Source organism: Malus domestica, chromosome 03 (assembly GCF_042453785.1).
Source record: "Malus domestica chromosome 03, GDT2T_hap1".
In the NCBI taxonomy this organism is placed as follows: domain Eukaryota; kingdom Viridiplantae; phylum Streptophyta; class Magnoliopsida; order Rosales; family Rosaceae; genus Malus; species Malus domestica.
Window position 1 is genome coordinate 28,465,068 of NC_091663.1, and position 24,150 is coordinate 28,489,217.

General features: G+C 40.1%; 3 protein-coding genes and 1 long non-coding RNA gene across 5 annotated transcripts; 1 reads left to right on the top strand and 3 right to left on the bottom strand.

Annotated features, from left to right (window-relative positions):
* Positions 1 to 3,234: 3,234 nt before the first annotated feature.
* LOC139194784 (uncharacterized) lies at positions 3,235 to 4,131 on the bottom strand. Its single transcript, XM_070819699.1, has one exon. It carries the CDS (start codon positions 4,129 to 4,131, stop codon positions 3,235 to 3,237), a length of 897 nt encoding a protein of 298 aa, XP_070675800.1.
* A 1,316-nt stretch (positions 4,132 to 5,447) lies between these two features.
* On the top strand, positions 5,448 to 6,452 carry LOC103429616 (protein CHLORORESPIRATORY REDUCTION 41, chloroplastic). The gene has a single exon (XM_008367755.4). It carries the CDS (start codon positions 5,707 to 5,709, stop codon positions 6,361 to 6,363), a length of 657 nt encoding a protein of 218 aa, XP_008365977.1. The 5' UTR covers positions 5,448 to 5,706; the 3' UTR covers positions 6,364 to 6,452.
* Positions 6,453 to 6,927: 475 nt separating this feature from the next.
* Positions 6,928 to 23,782, bottom strand: LOC103419018 (pentatricopeptide repeat-containing protein At4g04790, mitochondrial). 2 transcript variants are annotated; one of them, XM_029100189.2, is made up of 16 exons: positions 23,468 to 23,782; positions 23,102 to 23,146; positions 22,021 to 22,647; positions 21,146 to 21,325; positions 20,894 to 20,958; positions 20,185 to 20,292; positions 19,882 to 19,995; positions 19,144 to 19,239; positions 18,871 to 18,969; positions 18,558 to 18,677; positions 17,544 to 17,648; positions 16,174 to 16,338; positions 15,974 to 16,101; positions 15,729 to 15,807; positions 7,397 to 7,614; positions 6,928 to 7,269 (listed from the first exon to the last, which is right to left on the bottom strand). In XM_029100189.2, exons 1-16 carry the CDS (start codon positions 23,715 to 23,717, stop codon positions 7,116 to 7,118), a joined length of 2,553 nt encoding a protein of 850 aa, XP_028956022.2. In that variant the 5' UTR covers positions 23,718 to 23,782; the 3' UTR covers positions 6,928 to 7,115. The 2 variants fall into 2 exon arrangements, with proteins under 2 accessions (XP_028956022.2, XP_028956021.2); XM_029100188.2 differs by having other exon boundaries at positions 23,102 to 23,149.
* On the bottom strand, positions 13,825 to 14,386 carry LOC139194111 (uncharacterized). The gene is made up of 3 exons (XR_011578830.1): positions 14,247 to 14,386; positions 14,052 to 14,115; positions 13,825 to 13,955 (listed from the first exon to the last, which is right to left on the bottom strand). It is a non-coding gene; the product is annotated as an uncharacterized lncRNA (long non-coding RNA).
* Positions 23,783 to 24,150: the final 368 nt, after the last annotated feature.

The window sequence follows — 24,150 nt, forward strand, 5'->3', positions numbered from 1 at the left end:
TCCATTTTGTGAGCGGGCTTTATGCGGATCGGAGAGAAAACCAGCATCTGCGTATCCAACAAGGATTTGTTCATTTGTGGGCTTGTCTGAGTAGAAGAGACCCATATCTGTTGTCCCACGAAGGTATCGTAGAACATCTTTGACTCCCTTCCAATGACGAATTGTTGGAGCAGAGCTGTACCTGGCTAACAAGTTAACTGAAAAAGCTATATCTGGTCTAGTACATTGTGCTAAATACAATAAAGCACCTATTGCGCTCAAATATGGTACTTCTGGACCAAGGACCAGTTCATCATCTTCTTTTGGACGAAATGGATCTTTCTTAATGTCCAAAGAACGAACGACCATTGGGGTGCTAAGTGGATAAGCCTTGTCCATGCCAAATCGCTTCAGTATTTTTTCAATGTAAGCTGATTGATGGACCAAAATTCCACTAACACAATGCTCGATCTGCAGGCCTAGACAATATTTGGTTTTCCCAAGGTCTTTCATTTCAAATTCGTTTTTCAGATATTCAGCAGTTTTGTTGAGCTCTTCGGGGGTTCCAACTAGGTTCATATCATCGACATATACTGCCACTATAGCAAATCCAGTATTTGATTTCTTAATAAACACACAAGGGCAGATGACATTGTTGGCATATCCTTCTTTAATCAAATACTCACTGAGACGATTATACCACATTCGCCCAGATTGTTTCAGCCCATATAGTGATCGCCTTAATTTGATTGAGAACATACCCCGTGGTTTGTTAGTTGCTTCAGGCAACTTAAGTCCTTCTGGGACTTTCATATATATGTCAGTATCTAATTCTCCATATAGATACGCGGTGATGACATCCATAAGTCGCATGTCAAGTTTTTCTGAAATCACCAAACTTATTAAGTAACGAAACGTAATTGCATCCATTACAGGAGAGTATGTCTCTTCATAATCAACTCCAGGTCTTTGTGAAAAACCTTGTGCAACGAGTCGTGCTTTATATCTTGCAATCTCGTTTTTCTCGTTGCGTTTCCTTGTGAATACCCATTTATAACCTACGGGGTTCACACCAGGCGGGGTTTGGACTACTGGTCCAAAAACACTTCGTCTTTCCAAGGATTTTAATTCTGCCTGGATTGCATCTTTCCACTTAGGCCAATCTTGTCTCTGTTTGCATTCATTAACAGAGCGGGGCTCAATATCATCACTTAATATGATTTCAGTGGCTATTGCAAATGCAAACATGTCATCGATGATTATTTCATTTCGATCCCACAATTCATTAGTACATGCATAATTTATGGATATTTCTTTGCTTTCATGTACTTCTGTCTCTTCAGGGACATGTGTCTCATCAAGGACATTTTCTTTTTCTGGAAGTACAGAGTCACGAATTGTGGATTTATCATTCAATTCCTTTTCTTGAATGATATCATTTGGGTTCAATTGGGCCCTCATCTTTCTCTTTCGAGGAGCTGAATCTTTTGAACCTGGGGGTCTACCACGCTTCAGGCGTGCACTGGATGAATCATTCGCTGCCACTTTATTTTGTCCAACAGAGACATCAATTCTTGCAGGTGCGTTTGCAGCCGGTATATATGACTGTGTCACTTTCGAAGCATCATTAAATGCATCTGGCATTTGATTAGCAATACCTTGAAGATGAACGATTCTTTTCACTTCGTTTTCACATTGAGTGCTTCTTGGATCAAAATGAGATAAGGTGGGAACAACCCATGTTAGCTCTTGTCGTTCTTCTGGAACGGTCTTTTCTCCCCCTAACGACGGGAAAATTGTCTCATCAAAATGACAATCAGCAAAACGAGCTGTAAACACATCACCAGTCAAAGGTTCCAAATATCTAATGATAGATGGTGAATCAAAACCCACATAAATTCCCAATATGCGCTGAGGTCCCATTTTAGTTCGTTGTGGTGGTGCAATAGGCACATAAGCAGCACAACCAAAAACTCGTAAATGTGAAATATTTGGCTGATGTCCAAACACGAGTTGTATTGATGAGTATTGGTGGTTGGCTATGGGTCTCAATCTAACCAATGATGCAGCATGTAATATGGCATGTCCCCATGTAGAAACTGGCAATTTCGTTTTCATGAGCAGAGTGCGGGCTATTAATTGAAGCCGCTTGATAAATGCCTCTGCTAAACCATTTTGAGTATGGACATGAGGAACAGGGTGTTCAACATTAATGCCCAGTGCCATACAGTAATCATCAAAGGTTTGAGACGTAAATTCACCAGCGTTATCAAGTCGAATGGACTTAATGGGATGATCTGGGAACTGTGCTCGCAACTTAATTATCTGAGCAAGAAGTCTCGCAAAAGCTACATTTCGAGTAGACAATAGGCAAACATGTGACCATCGGGTAGATGCATCAACCAAAACCATAAAATATCGAAATGGTCCACAAGGTGGTTGAATAGGTCCACAAATATCCCCTTGAATTCTTTGCAAAAATGATGGGGATTCATCATCAACCTTTAGTTGTGATGGTCTAATTACCAACTTCCCTTGGGAACAAGCCTTGCAAGGATTATCATTCGGGACATTAATGTGTCTGCTCAGTAATGGATGTCCATTAGAGTTGGTAATGATTCTACGCATCATGGTGGATCCTGGATGACCTAGACGGTCATGCCAAAGCATGTAAACCTTTGAATCAATGAACTTCTGGTTCATGACAGTATATGCCTCAACTGTCTTTATGTATGTACAATACAATCCACTCGATAAACCATGCAACTTCTCCAATATACGCTTCTGGGTATCGTTGGAGGTAATGCATAAATATTCCACATTTTCTACACTTTTCGTTTCAAGGTGGTATCCATTTAAACGTATGTCTTTAAAACTCAACAAATTTCGAATGGACCGAGTAGCATATAATGCATTCTTTATAGACAATATTGTTCCATTTGGTAACATAATCTGGGCTTTTCCTGAGCCTTCAATTACATCTGATGGTCCTGATATTGTTGTTACCTTTACTTTTGCAAGTACCAAATTCGAGAAATACTTTCGGTCTCGAAGTATTGAATGCGTGGTTGCGCTATCTGCAAGACAAAAGTCTCCGCCATTGATCTTGTTTTGAGAATAACCATAATTTTTATCCATGATCTCTGAGTAAAGAAAAAGCAGTTTATTCATACTGGAATACTACTTTTATTGAATTGAAAATGCGAGCATTAAACCACAGGTACAAATAACATGAGTACATTAAACATAAATAATTCAATCGGACCCATAAACTTCATTCCCTCTTTCATTAATAAAGTCTGTAGCATCCAGGTGGGTTGTGTTTAACTGTCCTGATAAATTGGTCACTGGATCAGGGGTTTCCATTGGTTTAGCCTGGTCAAGGAAATTGATCTCGACACCCTTCTCCTTGAAGGAGGCTTGATATAGTTCCACCAGATGCTTTGGGGTGCGACAAGTACGCGCCCAATGTCCGTTGCCACCACACCTATGGCAACCTCCTTCATGATTTCTAGGAGTGTTCACATGAGCTTTTCCTTTCTGGCGATTGGTATTTTTAAAGCTCGGGCCTGGATTATACCTTGGAACCTGGTTGTGAAACTGGACACCATGGTTCTTGCTTTTTCCTTTCCACCGACCTTGCTTGTGACCACGTCCTCGTTTGTAATTATTGCCACGGGAGGATATGGTATTTCTTTCAAGGGACGCAACATTCACTTCTGGGAACGGTGCTGATCCAGTAGGTCGGGAATTATGGTTTTTCATGAGAAGCTCATTGTTCTGTTCAGCCACCAAGAGCACAGATATCAGCTGGTTGTATTCAGTGAAGCCTCGCGCTCTATACTGTTGTTGCAGTACCATGTTAGAGGCGTGGAATGTGCTGAAAGTCTTTTCCAATAACATCTCCTCAGTGATAGTATCCCCACAGAGTTTCATCTGAGAGGTAATTCTGAACAACGCCGAATTGTACTCAGCCACTGATTTGAAATCCTGGATCCTTAGGTGAGTCCAGTCATAGCGAGCTTTTGGAAGAATCACCGTTGTCTGGTGATTGTATCTGCTTCTCAAGGCATTCCAAAGGGCTAACGGATCTTCAACCGTTAAGTACTCGCTCTTTAGTGCCTCATCAAGATGGCGACGAATAAAAATCATGGCCTTTGCTCGATCTTGAGAGGATGAACTGCTTTCTTCCTTGATGGTATCTCCAAGATTTGCTGCTTCCAGATGGATCTTGGTATCCAGTACCCATGTAAGGTAATTCTTTCCAGTAATGTCCAGGGCAGCAAAATCAAGCTTTGCCAAGTTTGCCATTTTCTTTTCTGAAAGAAAAATGAGGTGTGTAAGAACTTGCAGTAATATGTGTACTGGAGAAATATATTGTTAGAACTTCTGGTTCTTACAAATTTTTTTTTTTTTGATCTTCAGGCCAAAATGATAAGTACTCGAAACTTCAGGCTCGAGATTTACACAATTAATGAGAAGGGCAATTGTACCGCACCATTCTCATCGAAATAAGTATAGGATGGGTGATTATCCCGCACTACTTTAAACAGCAGGAAAATTTAAATATGTAGAGCAAGGTGGACGATTATACCGCACCACCTAAAATTGCGATAAAATTTAAATATGCAAAGCAGGGTGGACGATTATACCGCACCACCTAAAATTGCGATAAAATTAAATATGCAAAGCAGGGTGGACGATTATACCGCACCACCTAAAATTGCAATAAAATTAAATATGCAAAGCAGGATGGGTGATTATTTCACACCACCTAAAATTGCGATAAAATTAAATATGTAAAGCAGAGTGGGTGATTATTTCACACCACCTAAAATTGCGATAAAATTAAAGATGTAAAGCAGGGTGGGTGATTATTTCACACCACCTAAAATTGCGATAAAATTAAATAACGGGAAAATTTAAATATGCAGGATAGAGCGGGCGATTATACCGCTCCACTTAAAATTTGCAGTAAAATTAGATCTGCAGTCCAAGATAGGCGATAGAACCGCACAATCTTGGATTGCATAAATAATCAGTGGGTTAGTAGTCAATATCTACACCAAACAAGAAATCAAAGATATAAGTGACAGTTAGTTGGAGAACTAGAAGTAAACATGGTGCAAACAGTTCTTCGCGAGGGTATACCCAGCAATTGAGGGAGAGGAAGAAGAAGAACAGAAAAAACCTTAGAGGAAACTTTTTTTTTTTTTCTTTCGGTGAAAGGAAATGAGAAAAAGATTAGAGAGTCGTGCTGATAACGTGTTATAAATAGGCAAAATTTATAGAGAGATAACCTTTACTCGGTGAAGGAACGAAGCAGTTGCAGAGTAATATATCGACACAAGCTGTTCCAGAGGAAGTAATGTATATTATTGCTATTAGATATATTTCTCTTTTCTTTCTTCTTCTCATTCACTAATCTTTGCACAATTGAATTGCTCTATTTATAGAGCTACTTCAATGGAAAATTACAAAACATTACTATTTAGCTTATGAGTATATAGTACACATGTGATACTTTACTATACACATTACTATACACATGTGGGCAAACATACCCATCATTTACAACATGAAGTACAAAATAAAATTTTTGGAGTGCCAATATATAATGAAGTGGCACGTGATTGATTGCCTTACCAGTGACAAACGGCCTTATCCCCTTCCAAGCTCTTAGTTTGGTTTCCTTCCACTTGCCAACTGAAAGCATAAGCATTAGGCATGGCTTCCATCTTCCCACAATTCCTCTCAACTCATAATCCTCCTCACCCACCACCAAACCACCTCCCAACCCAAACCACCGCAGCTCCCTCCCACCTTTCCCTCCATAGACCACCCAGGAAACACTTGTCCACCACCACATGCGCCACTCCAAACCCTACTCAACCTGACTTCCCAAGTCCAGACTCCGAAACCACCACCAGCGCCGAGACATTCCCCATCGAAAAGCGAAGAAAATCCGACATCACCCGAGACAGGAGCAGGTCAGAAACCGGCCTCGCAAAGCCGGAACCCCCCAACTTTGAGATTGGTTGGAAGAGAACCAAAGAGATAAAGCTAGAGAAGCCGATAGGGTACGTAATAGCTGACTTCTTGGAGAAGTTAGAGGACCTGATGGGAAAAGAATTTGGCTCCACTGAACTGTTGCTAAAAGTGGCGGAGATCGTGGCTGAGAGAGCGAGAGAGGAAGCGCAAGTGTTGAGAGACGAAGGCAAAGTGGAGGACAGAATGGTGACCGAGCTGTTTAGGGTTTTGAGGTTGATAGAGATGGACATGGTTATGGTAAAAGCTGCTGTCAAGGAAGAGACTTTGAATGAGAGGCTTGAGCAGGCTAAGGCAAGGTGCAGGCAAGCTATACTTGTTGCTTTGTCGTTCTGAATTTTTTTTTTTTTTTTTTTTTTTTTTTAAATATTTCTGGATTGTACATTTGGTATAAATTGAGCAAATGAAATTTTTTTGTCCCCGAATTAGAGATCCGTAACTCGATATATCGCGAAGAATGGAGAAAAACTTGTAAGGGAATGTTCATGTAACGTGGTAGAACAAACCTATTGCAACCGGGTGTACATCTCCTTAGGTCTCTTTTGTGTGACACATGAGGAGAGATAGAGAAAGAAGATGATACACCCGGTTGCAACCAAGCTTTTGCCGTCCGTAAGTGTCGCTAATGTTGTAGAAACACATACATTATGACAGATAAGATCGTAAGGATTGTAAAACAGGAGGTCTGAAAATGGCGTTGAAACACCCTTTAGCCACTCTTTAAAGAAGGCAATGCATGAGAACTGGCCTGTTGAAATACCCTGATGGCTAAATCTTCAGTTCCACGATTCAGCCGGGATTTGAACCCCGGTGGTGTCACTTAAGATCTGTGCAGCAAATCAAACAAAGAAAATGCAAGAACAGCGTAAAGCCAGAATGAACCGCGTAAAGCCAGAAGTCTTGAGGAACCAATGTAAATTGAATAACATTGAGTGAATATATACTAGTTACACGCGTGAAAATTATTCCAGTACACGGCTCAATGTGTTTACTCCCCGCTGGTAGCGTCCCCAGTGGAACTTTTTATCTCACCTTGGGCCCTTCGACCAGAGGCAAAAGTGGTTACATTTGTCAAGGATGCATTCATCTTATTTCTTCTTTTTCTTCCCACTCTTCGGTTTTGGGTATGCGGTTTTACATGCTTGGATGATATAGCGAACATGGGGATCATCTTTAGGCATTTTAGCATGTAAATTTCTCGCAGCGTTGCGGTCCCCTCCAGCCAAAAGGGCTTGATACATCCTGCAAGCATTCCGAGATTGAAACCCAGTTGTTACAAAATCATTTCCAATACAAGGAAGCAAGGTGTTTGAGCAAGAGACAAAACAGAAAAAAAAAATGAAAATTCCCAAGCAGCAGGATTATTCACCTTAAAAAACTTAAAGCGTTGTAAGGCAGGCCAGTAGCTTCGTATTCTTTCCAAATTCGTCGGGCATTTTTCAGATCTTTGGCATTACCACAAGCGTGGAGAAGAAAATCAAGACATTTTCGTGAAGGTGTGATGCCAAGCTCATTCTTCATAGCATGAAGCAAGTCCAATCCCAACTGCAAATATGTAGGTTCTAATTCTGAAATTAAGGAAAATACCTACAAATTTGGGACAGAAACACACTAAGTAGGTATCGTCAGTTTAAACAACACACTGCAAGGTTATCATGTCCAAGACTATCAGAGAACAGACATTTGAATAGATATATTACATTCTGTAAACAAAAAGAAAATGCCAAAAACGTCAGCAAAGTTACCTAGAAAACATAAAGGAACCTAGATAAAAGAAAGGAAGGAAATATATTATAAGTTCAGAAAGGAAATAGATTAACTCCGCCGTGTAAGTTTATCTTACATTGCCGGTCCCAAGCCCGGATAAAGGAAGAGGGGGAGGGCGTCAGGTAGTCGACAGCCGGCACTCCATGATCACGTCGAATCCTTATGAAAATGAATCCAGAACGAAATCGCGCTAAAGCTAGGGCGTCACCCGTAAGTGGCGCGCTGTGTGGCCCGAGCACAGTGATAAATGAGCAAGGGTCGCTGTATCTCCATCGGCACCCGGATGCAGTGTTAAATGAGCAAGGGGGCTATAGAAACTTCTTTTCGAACGACTCCACTCAAAGTTGTTTGGGAGCATATGCTCCTATCAACTTTACACGGGACACACAAAAGAAGTACTTTGATCCTATTAGACGGGGAAGGGTGAAGAAGTTAGGACAGAATGATAGAGTTTAAGAGAGCAAAATGCGTTTAGGAACGTGGAATATAGGAACTTTGACGGGAAAATCTATGGAAGTAGTAGAAGTTATGGTGAGAAGAAGGATAAATATTATGTGCCTACAAGAAACTAAGTGGGTTGGGCGTAAGGCAAATGATCTAGAAAACTCAGGGTTTAAACTATGGTATTCGGGCACAAATAGAACGAGAAACGGTGTTGGCATCATCGTGGACAAGACCTTGACACAAGATGTTGTAGATGTCAAGAGGGTAGGAGATAGAATCATGGCAATCAAGATTGTAATAGGACAAGAACTTATCAATGTGATTAATGCGTACGCACCTCAAGTAGGGTTGGATACGAGTTCGAAGGAGAAATTTTGAGAAGACCTTGGAGACTTGGTGCAAGGAATTGCTCAGACGGAGAAGTTATTTATAGGAGGAGATTTAAATGGACACGTGGGCAGGGAGACAGGCAACTATGGAGGTTTTCATGGTGGCCATGGTTTTGGGGAGAGAAACGAGGATGGGGAAGCTATCTTAGATTTTGCAATGGCATATGATCTCTTCTTAGCCAACACCTTCTTTAAGAAGAGAGAAGAACATGTGATCACCTACAAGAGTGTCAAAAACACAAATAGATTTTCTTCTAATGAGGAAAGGGGATCGTATAACTTGTAAGGATTGCAAAGTTATACCAGGAGAGAGCGTGGCTAATCAACATCGCTTGTTGGTGATGGATGTACATATCAAACGAGTGAGAAAAAAGAACAAGACTTGGAAGTGCCCAAGGACTAGATGGTGGAATCTAAAAGAAGAAAAACAAGCCATTTTCAAAGAGAAAGTAATCACCCAGTGTGTGTGGGATAGAGAGGGGGAAGCTAACCAAATGTGGGATTCCATGGCTAGTTGTATCCGAAAAGTAGCAAAAGAGGTATTAGGAGAGTCCAAGGGCTTTGCCCCACACCAAAAGGAATCTTGGTGGTGGAATGAGGAGGTACAAACAAAGGTGAAGGCTAAGAAGGAATGTTGTAAAGCCTTATACAAGGATAGGACCGATGAAAATGGTGAAAGGTATAGAAAAGCGAAGCAAGAAGCGAAGAAAGCTGTGAGAGAAGCTAAGTTAGCGGCTTATGACGATATGTATAAGCGACTAGATACCAAAGAAGGAGAGTTGGATATCTATAAACTAGCTAGAGCAAGGGAAAAGAAGACAAGGGACCTAAACCAAGTGAGATGCATCAAGGATGAGGATGGAAAGGTTCTTGCTACAGAGAACGCGGTTAAAGACAGATGGAAAGGTTATTTTCATAATCTTTTCAATGAAGGACATGAAATGAGTGCTTCTTTAGGGGAGTTGAGTAACTCAGAAGAGTGTCGAAACTACTCTTTTTATCGTAGAATCCGGAAGGAAGAAGTGGTTGTAGCTTTGAAGAAGATGAAGCATAGAAAAGCAGTAGGCCCAGACGATATACCAATCGAAGTGTGGAAAGTTTTGGGAGAGACAGGTATAACATGGCTCACTGACCTTTTCAATAGGATTTTGAAAACGAAGAAGATGTCAAATGAGTGGCGAACGAGCACTTTGGTGCCTAACTACAAGTATAAGGGCGATGTACAAAATTGCATAAACTATAGGGGTATTAAGCTAATGAGTCATACAATGAAGCTCTGGGAGAGAGTCATTGAGCATAGATTGAGGAAAGAGACACGGGTTTCGGACAACCAATTCGGGTTCATACCAGGGCGCTCAACCATGGAGGCAATCTATCTCTTACGAAGATTGATGGAAAGATATAGAGATGGGAAAAAGGATTTACACATGGTCTTTATAGATTTGGAAAAAGCGTATGATAGGGTCCCAAGAGACATTCTTTGGAGGATTTTAGAGAAGAAAAGAGTACGAGTAGCATATATCCAAGCTATACAGGATATGTATGAAGGAGCAAAGACTGCCGTAAGAACTCATGAAGGACAAACCGAAAGCTTCCCCATAACTGTAGGATTACATCAAGGCTCATCCTTAAGTCCTTACCTTTTTGCGTTGGTAATGGATGAGTTAACAGGACATATTCAAGATGATATTCCTTGGTGTATGCTTTTCGCAGACGATATAGTGTTGATAGATGAAACTCAGGAAGGGGTAAATGCAAAGCTTAACCTTTGGAGAGAAGTGTTGGAATCTAAAGGTCTTCGCCTAAGCCGATCAAAGACAGAATATATGGAGTGCAAGTTCAGTGCAAATGGAGACCAAAACGAGTTAGGGGTGAGGATCGGAGATCAAGAAATACCAAAGAGCGACCGTTTTCGTTACCTAGGATCTATCTTGCAAAAGAACGGAGAATTAGATGGAGATCTCCACCATAGAATACAAGCTGGATGGATGAATTGGAAGAGTGCATCCGGCGTGTTGTGTGACCGCCGTATGCCACTGAAGCTCAAGGGAAAATTTTATAGGACGGCAATAAGGCCGGCGATGCTGTATGGCACAGAATGTTGGGCGGTGAAGCATCAACACGTACACAAAATGGGTGTAGCGGAGATGAGGATGCTTCGTTGGATGTGTGGGCACACGAGAAAGGATAAGATTAGAAATGAGGATATCCGGGGTAAAGTAGGAGTAGCCGAAATTGAAGGAAAGATGAGAGAAAATCGGTTACGGTGGTTTGGATATGTGCAAAGAAGGCCTACTGACGCTCCGATTAGAAGATGCGACTATGGGACAGAGGTTCAGGGCCGAAGGGGTAGAGGAAGACCTAGGAAAACTTTGGAAGAGACCCTAAGAAAAGACTTAGAGTACTTGGATCTAACGGAGGACATGACACAGGACAGAACACAATGGCGTTCTAAGATTCATATAGCCGATCCCACTCAGTGACTTGGATTTTCCAAGTCTCCAACCGAGAAGTTTTCCTCACTCGGGAAATTAAGGGAACATTACCTCAACCTACATGCTCCACTCACAAAGCTTCAATATACAAGCTTCAACAAAAGAAAATTCAAAGAACTTAGCGAATAAGGCTTTGGTGTATTTAACACAATACGTTGAAATGAAGGAAAGCTTATTTATTGATATCCCCGATAAGTTACAAATATGTACATATACTTGAGTCAAAATAAACAAACAAGAGGGAGCCTTCACAAATGTTGCTTAGGAGAAGTCTCAGCAGTCGGTAGAGCCCCAGAAAGAGAAGGCACCGGAGGGGGATCATTCGGAGCCTCAATACTGGACAGAACCCTAGAAGGAGGAGGCATCAGAGGTTGATCATTTGGAGCTTCATTACGCGGTACAGCCCCAGAAGACGAAGGCAATAAATGCCTTTGGAACAAACCCACAAATCTTTGATGATCAAGTAAAACCTGACCATCAGATTCCTTCATCTGGTCAAGCTTCCTCTTCATGTTTGTAGCATAGTCATGTGCGAGCCGGTGCAACTGTTTATTCTCATGCTTGAGCCCTCTAATCTCCTGTTTGAGACTCATCACTTCAGCCGCCAATGATTCAACTTGGCGGGTTCGAGCAAATAGGCGTTGTGCCATATTAGACACAGAACACTAAGAGCCAGAGAATCCTTAACAGCCAACTCATCAGACCGTTTGGAAAGTAGTCTGTTATCTTTGGGAGAGAGAAGGTTCCTGGCCACTACCGCAGCGGTCATATCATTCTTCATCACGGAATCCCCAACGGTAAGAGGACCAGTAGGGGAGACGAAGGATGGGCGCCATATATTGTCTGGAGAAGGCGGGGCTGCCTCTTCAACAAGGTTCAAGTCAAAACGACGGTCGGAGGGGCCAGACATTTTCAAAGGTGTTGAAGAGAGAAGAGGTCGGACAAATCAAGATCTTAGAAGTGCAAGAATGGAGCTTCTACTGGTGGATATTCAAGTGTGCTTTGGAACTTAATGTCAGCCCCTATAAAAATCTGCACTCGATGAAGCTTCAGAAATCGAAGAGGTGCCTGCTCAGAAATCGAAGAGGCGTTTGCTTTCTCAAAAGCTGGGCTGCTCAGAGACCACGAGGGTCGATCTCAGAAATCGAAGAGGCGTGTGCTTTCTCAAAAGCTGGGCTGCTCAAAGACCACGAAGGCCGATCTCAGAAATCGAAGAGGCTTGCTTTCTCAAAAGCTGGGCTGCTCAGAGACCACGAGGGCCGATCTCAGAAATCGAAGAGGCACCTACTTTTCCAGCCCTGTCAGCACCTGTCACACGCACACTCAGCTTTGCGGAAATTATGGGCATTCTGTCGAAGATTTCTGGCGAAGTAGAAAGCACATGAATCGTACTGTTCAATCACCCACTTCCCACACGCAACAGTAGCTCATGGGTACCACATATAACTCTGCCAAAGTTCTCTGACAAAGTTGAGACACGTGAAGCTTGCAGCTCCCACTACATCGCTCTGACCAAGAAGGGTAAAAGATTAGCAAAGAAACAACACTAACAAAGTTTAGACACATAAATTTTGAAGGTCTAGCTACCATATTATTACCCACAAGGGTAAAGGAACAGTACCACTGCTGGATAATTGGAAAGTCCCGGTGTTTCAACCCTTGTGCTTCGTGGCAAGGTAGACTAGCAAACATGCCCAACCTTTACTCACATTCGAGAAAACACTCCCAACAAGATTGCTTGCTCCAAAATCGAAGAGGCACCGCCCTCCGAATCTCGAGAGCCAGACTCCCAACATGATTACTTTCTCAAAAATCGAAGAGAAGGTAAAGGAACAGTACCACGGCTGGATAATTGGAAAGTTCCTGTGTGTCAACCTCTGTGCTTCGTGGCAAGGTAGACTAGCAAACATGCCCAACCTTTACTCACATTCGAGAAAACACTCCCAACAAGATTGCTTGCTCCAAAATCGAAGAGGCACCGCCCTCCGAATCTCGAGAGCCAGACTCCTAACATGATTACTTTCTCAAAAATCGAAGAGAGGGTAAAGGAACAGTACCACTGCAGGATAATTGGAAAGTCCCTGTGTGTCAACCTCTGTGTTTCGTGGCAAGGTAGACTAGCAAACATGCCCAACCTTTACTCACATTCGAGAAAACACTCCCAACAAGATTGCTTGCTCCAAAATCGAAGAGGCACCGCCCTCTGAATCTCGAGAGCCAGACTCCCAACATGATTACTTTCTCAAAAATCGAAGACACCGCTCTCCGAATCTCGAGAGCCAGACCCCCAGTAGGATTGCTTTCTCAAAAATCGAAGAGGCATCGTTCTCCAAATCTCGAGAGCCAGATCCCCGACAGGATTGCTTGTTCGAAAACCGAAGAGGCACCACTTTCCCAACTTCAAGAGCTGGATCTCCTTGGATAAAGCTTGTCTGTAATCTTCACACGCAACATCAGCTTTCCAGATACCACAGACCACTTTTTCAAAGTGCTCTGACAGAGTTAAAACTTATGAAGCTGGCAGCTCCCACTACCGTGCTATGACCAAGCAGGGTAAAGGAATAGCATTATTACTTGATGTTAGGGAGACTCCTATATATGTCGACCTCCATCCCCAACGGACATGCAGACCTGCAAAAATGCTCAACCCTTCCTCTTATCTGAGAGGCCACTCCCAACGAAGCCTTTCGAAATATTCAGCTTTCTTTCCCCCCGATAATACCTCTGTAAACAAGCTATACTAGAGCAAGAATATCTCATATCATCAGGGTTAAAAGCAAGAGTATCCCATATCATGCTTTTTCCCTGTCTTTTCCTTTGGCCTTGTTCTTACCTGCAAGACAAGGAGAAAGAGAGCAATCAGTCAGCACTTGGAATCAAGCTTCCAGCCAGGAACTGACTGCCTGGAACCCCTTACCTGATTACTTACCTGGCATTGCTCTCGAGTACTCATCTTCAACATCTTATGCTTCCAGGGAAGATCCCGCATCTACCTGAGGAACAGATAGGGCAAGTGAGAAGGATACAAGGAAGCATGTGGAGACAAGCGTAACAGCACACGTGCCGATACATCCATTACTCTGTCAAAAGCAAAAGTATCCCATATCAGCAGGGTCGAACGTACTCTAGATTTGATGGACTTGTTTTGACCCTCAAATTCTTCAGTCGGCCTTATCTTTGGAGGAAACCAGAAAACCCTCCAGCCCAGTTCAAGAATAAGCCTGTGGAAAGTTACTTCTTCAAAAGCAAAAGTATCACATATCATCTCTTCTCAATTTTCTTCTCTTTATCCTTCATGCTGCCTGTAAGATAGGGAGAATGTGAACAATCAGCCGGAGCTCTGATTGCTTACCTTGTCTGTCACCCCTTTCAGCAGATCCCCTAGCTCGGCGACTTGGGAGACTCCTACTACATGGTTTGTATCGCGCTTGACCAAGCCTGAAACTACAAGTAAGCTTCAAGTGACATTGATACATTACTTTGTGCATCTCCACCAGTTACAGATACCACCCCTGGATGGAGGAAGAGTACTTCCAGAGAAGATGCCACATCTACCTATGAGACAGATAAGGAAAGTCAAGACGATACCACACTCTAGTACTTAGAAGTTTCGTGGTTACGAGATCATTCTCCCACAATATTTCCTAATGTCATTTGTACTAAATCATTCACTTGTACTCACTAAATGAGAGCTTGAACCTATGTACTTGTGTAAACCCTTCACAATTAATGAGAACTCCGCTATTCCGTGGACGTAGCCAATCTGGGTGAACCACGTACATCGTGTGATTGCTTTCCTATCTCTATCCATTTATATACTTATCCACACTAATTACCGGAGCAATCTAGCGAAGATCACAAAAAGTGACCGTTTTCGCTACCTAGGATCTATCTTGCAAGAGAACGGAGAATTAGATGGAGATCTCAACCATAGAATACAAGCTGGATGGATGAAGTGTAAGAGTGCATCCGGCGTGTTGTGTGACCGTCGTAGGCCACTGAAGCTCAAGGGAAAATTTTATAGGACGGCAATAAGGCCAGCGATGTTGTATGGCACAGAATGTTGGGCGGTGAAGCATCAACACGTACACAAAATGGGTGTAGCGGAGATGAGGATGCTTCATGGGATGTATGAGCACACGAGAAAGGATAAGATTGGGAATGAGGATATCCGAGGTAAAGTAGGAGTAGCCAAAATTGAAGGAAATATGAGAGAAAATCGGTTCCGGTGGTTTGGACATGTGCAAAGAAGGCCTACTGACGCTCCGGTTCGAAAATGTGACTACGCGACAGAGGTTTAGGGCCGAAGGGGTAGAGGAAGACCTAAGAAAACTTTGGAAGAGACCCTAAGAAAAGACTTGAGTACTTGGATCTAACGGAGGACATGACACAAAACCGAGCGCAATGGCGTTCTAGGATTCATATAGCCGACCCCACTTAGTGGGAAAAGGCTTTATTGTAGAAAGGAAATAGATTCTTAAAGTGTTACACCGAACGATCTGTAAAAGTTTGACTGCCCTAGAGGAAGAGATAAATTAACATAATTACAATGAATTGCTGCTACCAGAATTAGATTCACACATAAGATATGAGAATGAGAACAAACCTGATCAAAAATTACGTCTAGAGCCAATTCGTCAGTACAGATTTTATCCCTGAACTGCTTGATCAAATTGACGGCAGATCTAAATAAAAGAGATGGAAATAAGCAGCTAGGAGTTGTCAACAAATCAAATGAACGAAAACTATTACAGCTGGAGCAACCAACAAACCAAATTGAATGCGAGGCTAGAATAACTAACGTGGGGTTTTATATTCTCAACATAGCTGTGATATTAAGTATGAACAGACCTTAAATGCTTGTTCCGAACACAATGTAAGATAGTTCTCATGCAACCCTCAAGCCAGTGGTCTGGATCATCTAATTCATCAAGTAGAGAGAATAATTTGCTGAATTCTTCATCAGATTGAGAGTGCTCCTAAAAGATAAACAAGAAAATGTTAGATGTTTTGACAAGACAAAGAACTCGAGCACTAATTTAGGAACTCACAATAAGACTTATAACAGCTTTCGGCTCTACACTGCATCCAGCTTGCTTCATTTCTTCATATATATTAAATGCATCACACAATTGCCCACGTGATGCGAGGGTGTGGATAAGCACGCTTTTAATTTCATTCAAGTTCTTTACTGGAATCCCATTATCCAAGAGTACCTACCATGGAACGAGTATCAATGAGATCACCAGAAACCATTCATATCTCAGCCAAGCAAATACCTTGAAAAGCTGTAATGTGTTAAAAAATTATTATGACAAAGAAACCTAGAACTTCTGGTATAGACTTGTAGATTCTACTCTGGTATAATGGAACATATAAACAGTTCATGGGCAGGAGCATGCTAAAAGCTAGAATACCTGGCAAATATCGTGCATGATTGCAATACAATATGGCAGGGAAATAAATGAGGCACTAATAGGAAGCAAATATAAATGAGATTTACAGTATTAATAGGAACTATATGGTTAATCAATGTTCTAAAAGGTAAAGGCAAAGACAAGTCATTGCATAAATTGCCTAGCCTAATCGATAGCCTCACAGTACTTAAAATTATTATAACCTTACACACACACACACACACAATATAATACTTTGTAAAACAAATATCCATTGTCATTCTTCATGACCCTTTTTATCCATTGGGCCTTGTAATGTTTTGAAAAAAAAAATTCAAAATTATTTTAACATTTAATAATATAAGAAAACAAAAGGACAAAGAAAATCTGATGAGTCTAAGTGGCCAAGAAGGTTTTAAAACCTTGCACCAACCTTATGCCGCCTAGTCTGGCTGGGCAGACGTCTTTTTCTATAACCCCGCCCAAAAAAAAAGCCATGGCGAGTATCAAAACTACGATTTTAGAACATTGATTAAAATTTAAATATAAAATAAATCAATAAAAACACCCTTCAGTTTCCCCCACTCTTTAAAAGAATTTCCATTTTTTAGTGTTGCTGAAAATAATTAAAGTCTAGGAGGCAGGCCATTCTGTTTGTTTTAATCAGGCAATAACAAATAACGCCTAAAAAAAAAAATTCAAAACGTTTAGGACTGGCTGCAGACTCCAAATGTTTATGGTTATTTATATTTTCCCAAGGAATAAAAAATGGACTTGGTCGCTGCTTTAAATAGTAATTGCATCACTAAATAAGCATTGTGTCGATATGATAGACTATTGATGGTAGAAGACAAGCAGACAAATAAAAGAAAACTGATGTAACGAAGTCACATTCAATAATAAACTGTAACATAAGTTCTTCAGTGATATGCACCTATTGCCCCAATATACACAGATAATCACAGATTGTATAGTCTTCTCTATTCTTGGTTCATAAGGTAAGAAATTGCGAAATGAATATGTACCTGTTTGGCGTTTTCAAACTGCCCACAAGCTGCGTATGCATGTATTAGTGCCATGAAAATTTGCTTGGTAAATTGAATTCCAGACTGCTTCATTTCTTCATAATACTACAAGTAGATATTCAGATCAGCAACCTTTAAACTCACACTCATAAATTATAAGCAAATTGAATCAGGCGTCGGTTGTTTGGCTGGCACTCAAATCAGGAATGGGGAATGCCATTCCATCAAGATGTGATGTTTGGCTTGGTAGTAAAAGAAATAAAACTAGAAAGAAATAACCTTAGTTGACTGGAACCAATTCCCTTAAAGAGGTAGAATAGAACAACGGGTAGGATGGTGTTTTAATTCCTTGGAATGTAATTTCAAGCAGATACCATTTTATCAATCTAGGAGTCTCAATTGAAAAAGAAAAACAATTCAACACTTTTCCCCCTGTTTGTCTGAGATTCAGAAGAAAAATGTGTCCAAGAATAATTTTGATATTCCTGTCGGTCACTCTCAAGTTGGGCCAGCTTTTTTGTCCTCAGAAACCTAAATGCCCAGCCCCAATTAGATACACCCACACGAGATCCAAAGGATCCAACACCAACTCGACAACGTCCCCCCATTTTCAGTTCCTTAAAATTTGCTCAGCCCTTGTTGTGGATATGGCCAATGGACACTACCTTGTCCTTTGCTACACATTTACAGGTACAGACTGACATTAAACCTGCACTGGAGCATCATACCACTACTATGGGGTTCCTCAAACTATATTGCAGTGCTGAACTAACAAAACATAAAAAGGATATGATGGAAAACAAGTTTGAAATCTATGGCTATATGGTTCATGTTCAGATGACAATTTTTTTTTTTTTTTTTTTTTTTTTTTTGTAGAGTGCAGTTAAGGGATGAATGATAGACAACCGAAAAGATTAGTATAAACTCCATTCTGGGACAATCAGGAGAACGAGAGCAATTCCTATTCCTGTACAAGCTTTCCGGTGAAATGAACGAGTTATCACTCCAGGTTACCTTGTTAATATCCTTCTCAGAGTTACAGTTGGTAATTAGATAGCTGAATGTCTGGGAATCTGGTTTGACATTTGCTGCTTTCATTTGTTGGAGAACCCTCAACCCACCATAAATGTTCTTCTGCAAGGTACTCAGGGAAACAAAGTTTCAACTTTCAGCCACAAATTCATTGAAAACTAAAAATAGAACAAATTGTTACTGAAGCTTAAAAAAAATTAATTCATGTTGAATAGCATAGTAATTGTTTGAAAAAGCGGGCTTAGTTTTATACAGCTGGAAGAAAGAAAGAAAAGCACATGAAAAAGAACGTTACCTCTCGGAAAAATCCGCCCATTATAGCATTGTACATGCTAGTAGTGGGTGCCAAATTCATTTCCTCCACGTCTCTCAGCATGCTATAAGCACCTTCATACTGCAAAGGTAAAGAGATACAATAACTGAAATTGGGGTATCATTGATAATAGTGGTTCAACTTCCATGTTATTGGAATGTAAAAATATAAATATTAGGCAAAAAGCAACAGTAAATGAAAACTTAGACATGCAAGTGTGCACAGTAACACAAAGGGAAACCATATAAAACTTACATCCTTCATTTTCACGCACAAACTTATCATACACCTGAAAGTTTCACAGTTTGGCTCTAATTTGTACTGGCAAATCAATGAATAGATTTTGCGTACCTGGACATGTGGCAAGCAGACAAATATCAGAAAATCATACAAGTTACCCCTTGAAAATAACTGAATGTGAAACTCAGTAGCATGCGCAAAAATGAAAAAGAGATTATTCAACCTGGAAATACAAGAAAACATCGCAAACCACCAAATTATTCATGGTATCAAAAGAGTCAACACTTAGGTCATTATTAATTGGTCAACTTTACAGAGTCATTATCATGGATCATATTTCAATGTAACTATTGTGGTTCCAACTCTTTTTAAATCATACCAATCTTGGTTCAAATTGAGAATTCCGTCTAATTTCTGTGTAATTTGACCCGTATGCACATTGCATGCAGAGATCAATGGTCCTTTCCAGCCATTTCGATTGGTAAATTTTCTGACCATGTACCCCACCCCAATGACGCAGTGAGACCTGTATTTCTAACCCACATTTTCTGTAACTACATCAATCCTATATATTCTTCTGCTTTTCACTAAGGTTCTTCTAACCATTAAAATTTCTAGCATTTGGGCACGCCATAATATAGACAGCACCCACCTGCGATTTATAGCAAGTCTCTTCACATTGAAAGGTAAGAAAAATAACAAAAGTCATACAATTCAAGGGTTGAAAAATATGTACAGCATAGTGCATCATACCAGATTAAAATCACAGCTCTCGTCACTAGCACGTAAAATGGGGTGTACTGCCTCAATTGAAAAGGTCAACCCCAGTTCACACATCTCATTAACCAGTTCAAGAGCAACATGCACCTATATAGATATAAAGGGACAAATAATCAATGTTAAAGCAATCTCTAAGCTGGCAAAAGAAATAGAAAAGATAGCTTTATGGTGTAAAGTAGAAAGCAAGATATTCATTTTCCAACATATAAGAATATATGGAAGGATCAATAATGAAACTCAATTGCTACATCTCTTAAGCCAGCAGATCAGACATACCTTAAGTGAATCACAACAGTACATGATAAGCTTCTCATATGATGCAGAGGAAGGTGTCACCTCCAATTTCTTGTGCCATTTATTGAATTCTGAAATGACATCCTCAACCTTCAACAATTGATAATTAGTGTAAACACAACACTCTCAAAAGAAATATTGAGTAAAAAAATAAAGTTTTTCTGTAATTAATGGATCATGGAAACTTCAAGTAATAAAAAATGAAATCTGATTCCCTGCCCAATACAAAGAAAATTCACAAACCGAAACCCAATCTGAGTCCCCCTCTTAAGCAAACGCCAAACCCATAACACCAATCATATCATGTCCATCAGCAGCAGATCTAAACCTCCATCCCCTCAGTTTGCTCAAGTATCACTGCTAGATCATTCTCTTGTGGGATTGGTTGTACCCGAGATTTAATATTATGTATTTTAAGTTACAATTGGAATTCTCATAATAATTTGAATCCCAAAAGGCTTACACCCCAACAAACTTCAAGTAATAAAACTTCTAGTGACATCCCTTGACTTTGGAAGTATTGCTACACTACAACCCAAAAACTAATGCAAATAACAAAATATTTATGTATTTTTTTATTAAAAACATGTGAACAGCTTTTACATAGAAGCAAACTGCGTGAGAAGCAGAATTGCCTCTTATAATTGTCGACTTGAGAAATTACCAGTAGCATTCATGAGAAGTTCCTCACCGCTAAATTTGGAATGCCAACAACATAACTGTAGATGAAGCTTGTAATCTTCTCTGCAGCAGAGTCTGCAATTTTAGCAAAAAGAAATCACGTGTATATAAGGATTTCATTGCATAGATACTGTGGAACCAATGGAACACTCACTCTAATATTTATTCTCCAAATTATAATAAGTTGCCAACTGTTTTTCCAGCACAAGAGATTTTAAATAGGAATGCAAATACCAGTGGCTTTAAAATATCATGAACATACCACAGGCTTTAAATTCCAGAAGAAACTTCTCCGCGAAGGAATCCAGTAGTTGCCTTCCTAAACATCTAAAGATACTATCCACAAAAGGCAGAGATGAGATTTTGGTTATGTCCATCCTTTCCAAAAGCTGCAAAATCTCTGTTGTCCGGTCCCTTTCACAAAGTGCCAAAAGATAATTCTCTGCAACATGAGTTAAAACAGTAAGACTTTCATTGATGCAAATCTCAAGAGCAGTTTCATGGTCGCAAAAAAGCCATGATGCGCCGAAAATACCAGCATCTGATTTCATAATATCGTCATTGGGATATGCATATCCATGCTGGACATATTCCATAAGTTAAATTTCTCCATAGACTTTTATTTAATCCACACTGAATTTGAAACTGTCAGTGGCATATAGAATTTTTACAATCAGTTGGTGTCTAAGTCCAAACTGATGGTGTCATTCACATCAATTAAAGGTTTTTAAGACATTCTTTTGTATTTTATTTTCATTTTCCGTTCTCTTTAGTCAGTAAAACACCCATTATTCAAAAACCTGTCAAAGAGTCAGTAGACCAAAATTTACAAAAGAGATATATTTCCAAGTGCCCAAGCACCATTAGTTCTCAAACGCATAAACATCTATACAGTTTCAACAAGGTATTTTGCCCAATATGTTACAAAAAAAGGAGTGACAAGGTGAGATCTCCATTCCACAATTTCTTTTTGGTACAATTATGCATATTGATTAACAATAAATCATCCTAGCTTGCAAGTGATGTCAAAGAGAATTGTAACAAAACATAACCCAGCAATATATATATTGTTTCAGAAAAACTTAAGATGTCCAGACAATTAGAATAACTAATCATCACTACCAATGTAACGATTACCTTGTAAATTGGACTCCTTTCCTGCATCATCACTTACAATGTAATTAGAGAGCTCTTTAATTTTTTCCTCATCATCGACACTGATCCATAACAGCATCTCATAGTATCCTAATCTGCCAACTGAACTAGGGTTTCCAGCTTTGATAACTCCACAGAAATATTGAAATTCCTTTATCATACCCATGTCAGTTAGATATGCAAGTAATTGGCCATACGTTTCTTCCTCCAGAGGAAAACCCTGTTCCTTCATTGCTTTAAAAATTCGATAAGCCATGTGAAACTGTTCTACTCCAACATCTTCATCCGTACTACTCCTAGCCCTCTCTATGCAAATTTTAATCAATGAATTATATTCTTTCACACCAGTTTCTCGTCCCAATTTACCAAAAACCTGAAGAGTGGTGTGTGTCCCTAGCTTGTTGGCACACATGTCAACTAACCGACCAAAACGATTAACCTGACCGCTACCGAAAGTCCACTTTTGCTTCCTTTCACGAGTGACTTCTTTGCGACGTAATGATATTGCACCATGAGATACCTCAGGATAAAATGGTAAGAGCAATGTATCTTCCTTAAATTTCTCACCTTCTGTTCCCTGGATATCAAGAGAATTTGCAGAAGTACTGCCTGAAAAAGGAACAGATCACATGGCTATAACAATCCGTCAACAAGAAAACCTTAGGGAAAAAATAAAATAACAATGACACATAGTATATGGCTAAAAACAGTCATGCTATTACAGAATAGAGATTAGTTATTACAAGAAGGTAACAGAGCCTAAAGGGAATCATTAAATGCTAACCAATCAAAAGAATGAATCTGACAAATTTGAATTTCCCTCTTACCATCAAAGTTGTAAGTTCACCACGAAATTCTTCTGAAATTTCACTCAGCAGAAAATTTCCCTCTGACTCATTACTTAAATGCAATAAAGCATTGTATCTATACGTGAATTAAAGTGCTGACTTATGACGGTTTCTCACTGAAGAGAAAAAAAAGAACTATACTGCAAAACAATAAACTCACCAACCTAGTGTATAAATGTATTAGGATTTTCACAACAAAATTAACAAGCACATACCGTCTAATATCGAAAAGATATCCCGAGGCAGTTCTTTCGGCGAATCTTCTGCAGTCAAACACAAAAGCTCAAACAAAACATCAACCAATACTACATTTCTTAAATTATACTACATCCACTCTAATTGAATAGTAAGAAAACAAAGGAAAAGTAACCTAATTTATTCTTTGAAAAAAACAATTAGACAAAGAAAGGAAAGCCCTTTATCCATCTCAACCAAATGAACAAAATCATTTATCTTTCTTTTTGGCGAGCTCTTCACTACCCATAAACCAAAACAACACAAAAAACCCAGAATTCCATTTCCCATTTCATCACTTTTTTCCCACACTTTCTAACCAACCAAACAAAGAGGTAATGCCGTACCGGGAGCGGAGGGCGAGTCCAAATTCAAGGCGGCGAGCGCAGAAGGAGCGTTGAGGTCGGAGGGTGGCTTTTTGGAGGCGGTGAAGCGCTGAGAAATGGGGTTGGAGGGAGGGGAGGGGTCGAGGGTGGAGACGAAGTGCTTGAGGGTGGCGTCCTCGGCGGGGGAGGGTAGAGGTATGGCGGGGGGTTTGGATTTGATGGCGCCGCGGAAAATAGAGCTTAGGCTCTTGGCGTTAGAGGAGGCTGGCATCTGACTTCTGATTAATTTCCCTCTCTCTCTCTCTCTCTCTCTCACTCCCTCGCTGCATACTGGGTTTTTAATTACATAGGTCCCCCTTTGTTTTCTTAAAGATTTAATTAAATTTTGAAAAAAAATTTTATTCATTATTATTGTCTATGTGAAGCTGAGAATGTAGACTTAATTTTACAATGATTTATTTTTAATATGATTTAAATTTGTATTTGGCTAGTATCGAATTTAAGACAATCTCATCCACAAATGATGAGAAGTATAACTATATTATAATACTCAGCAGCAATTTATTGTTTGTTTCTAATTTTATTACTATTAAGGTAGTAGGGAGAATTTTGATTTTGGGACGTTTAGTGGGATCAACATCTTATTCAATGGAATATTAGATTACACAGATTCGAAACTATTTAAATAATTTAGGGAAGACAAG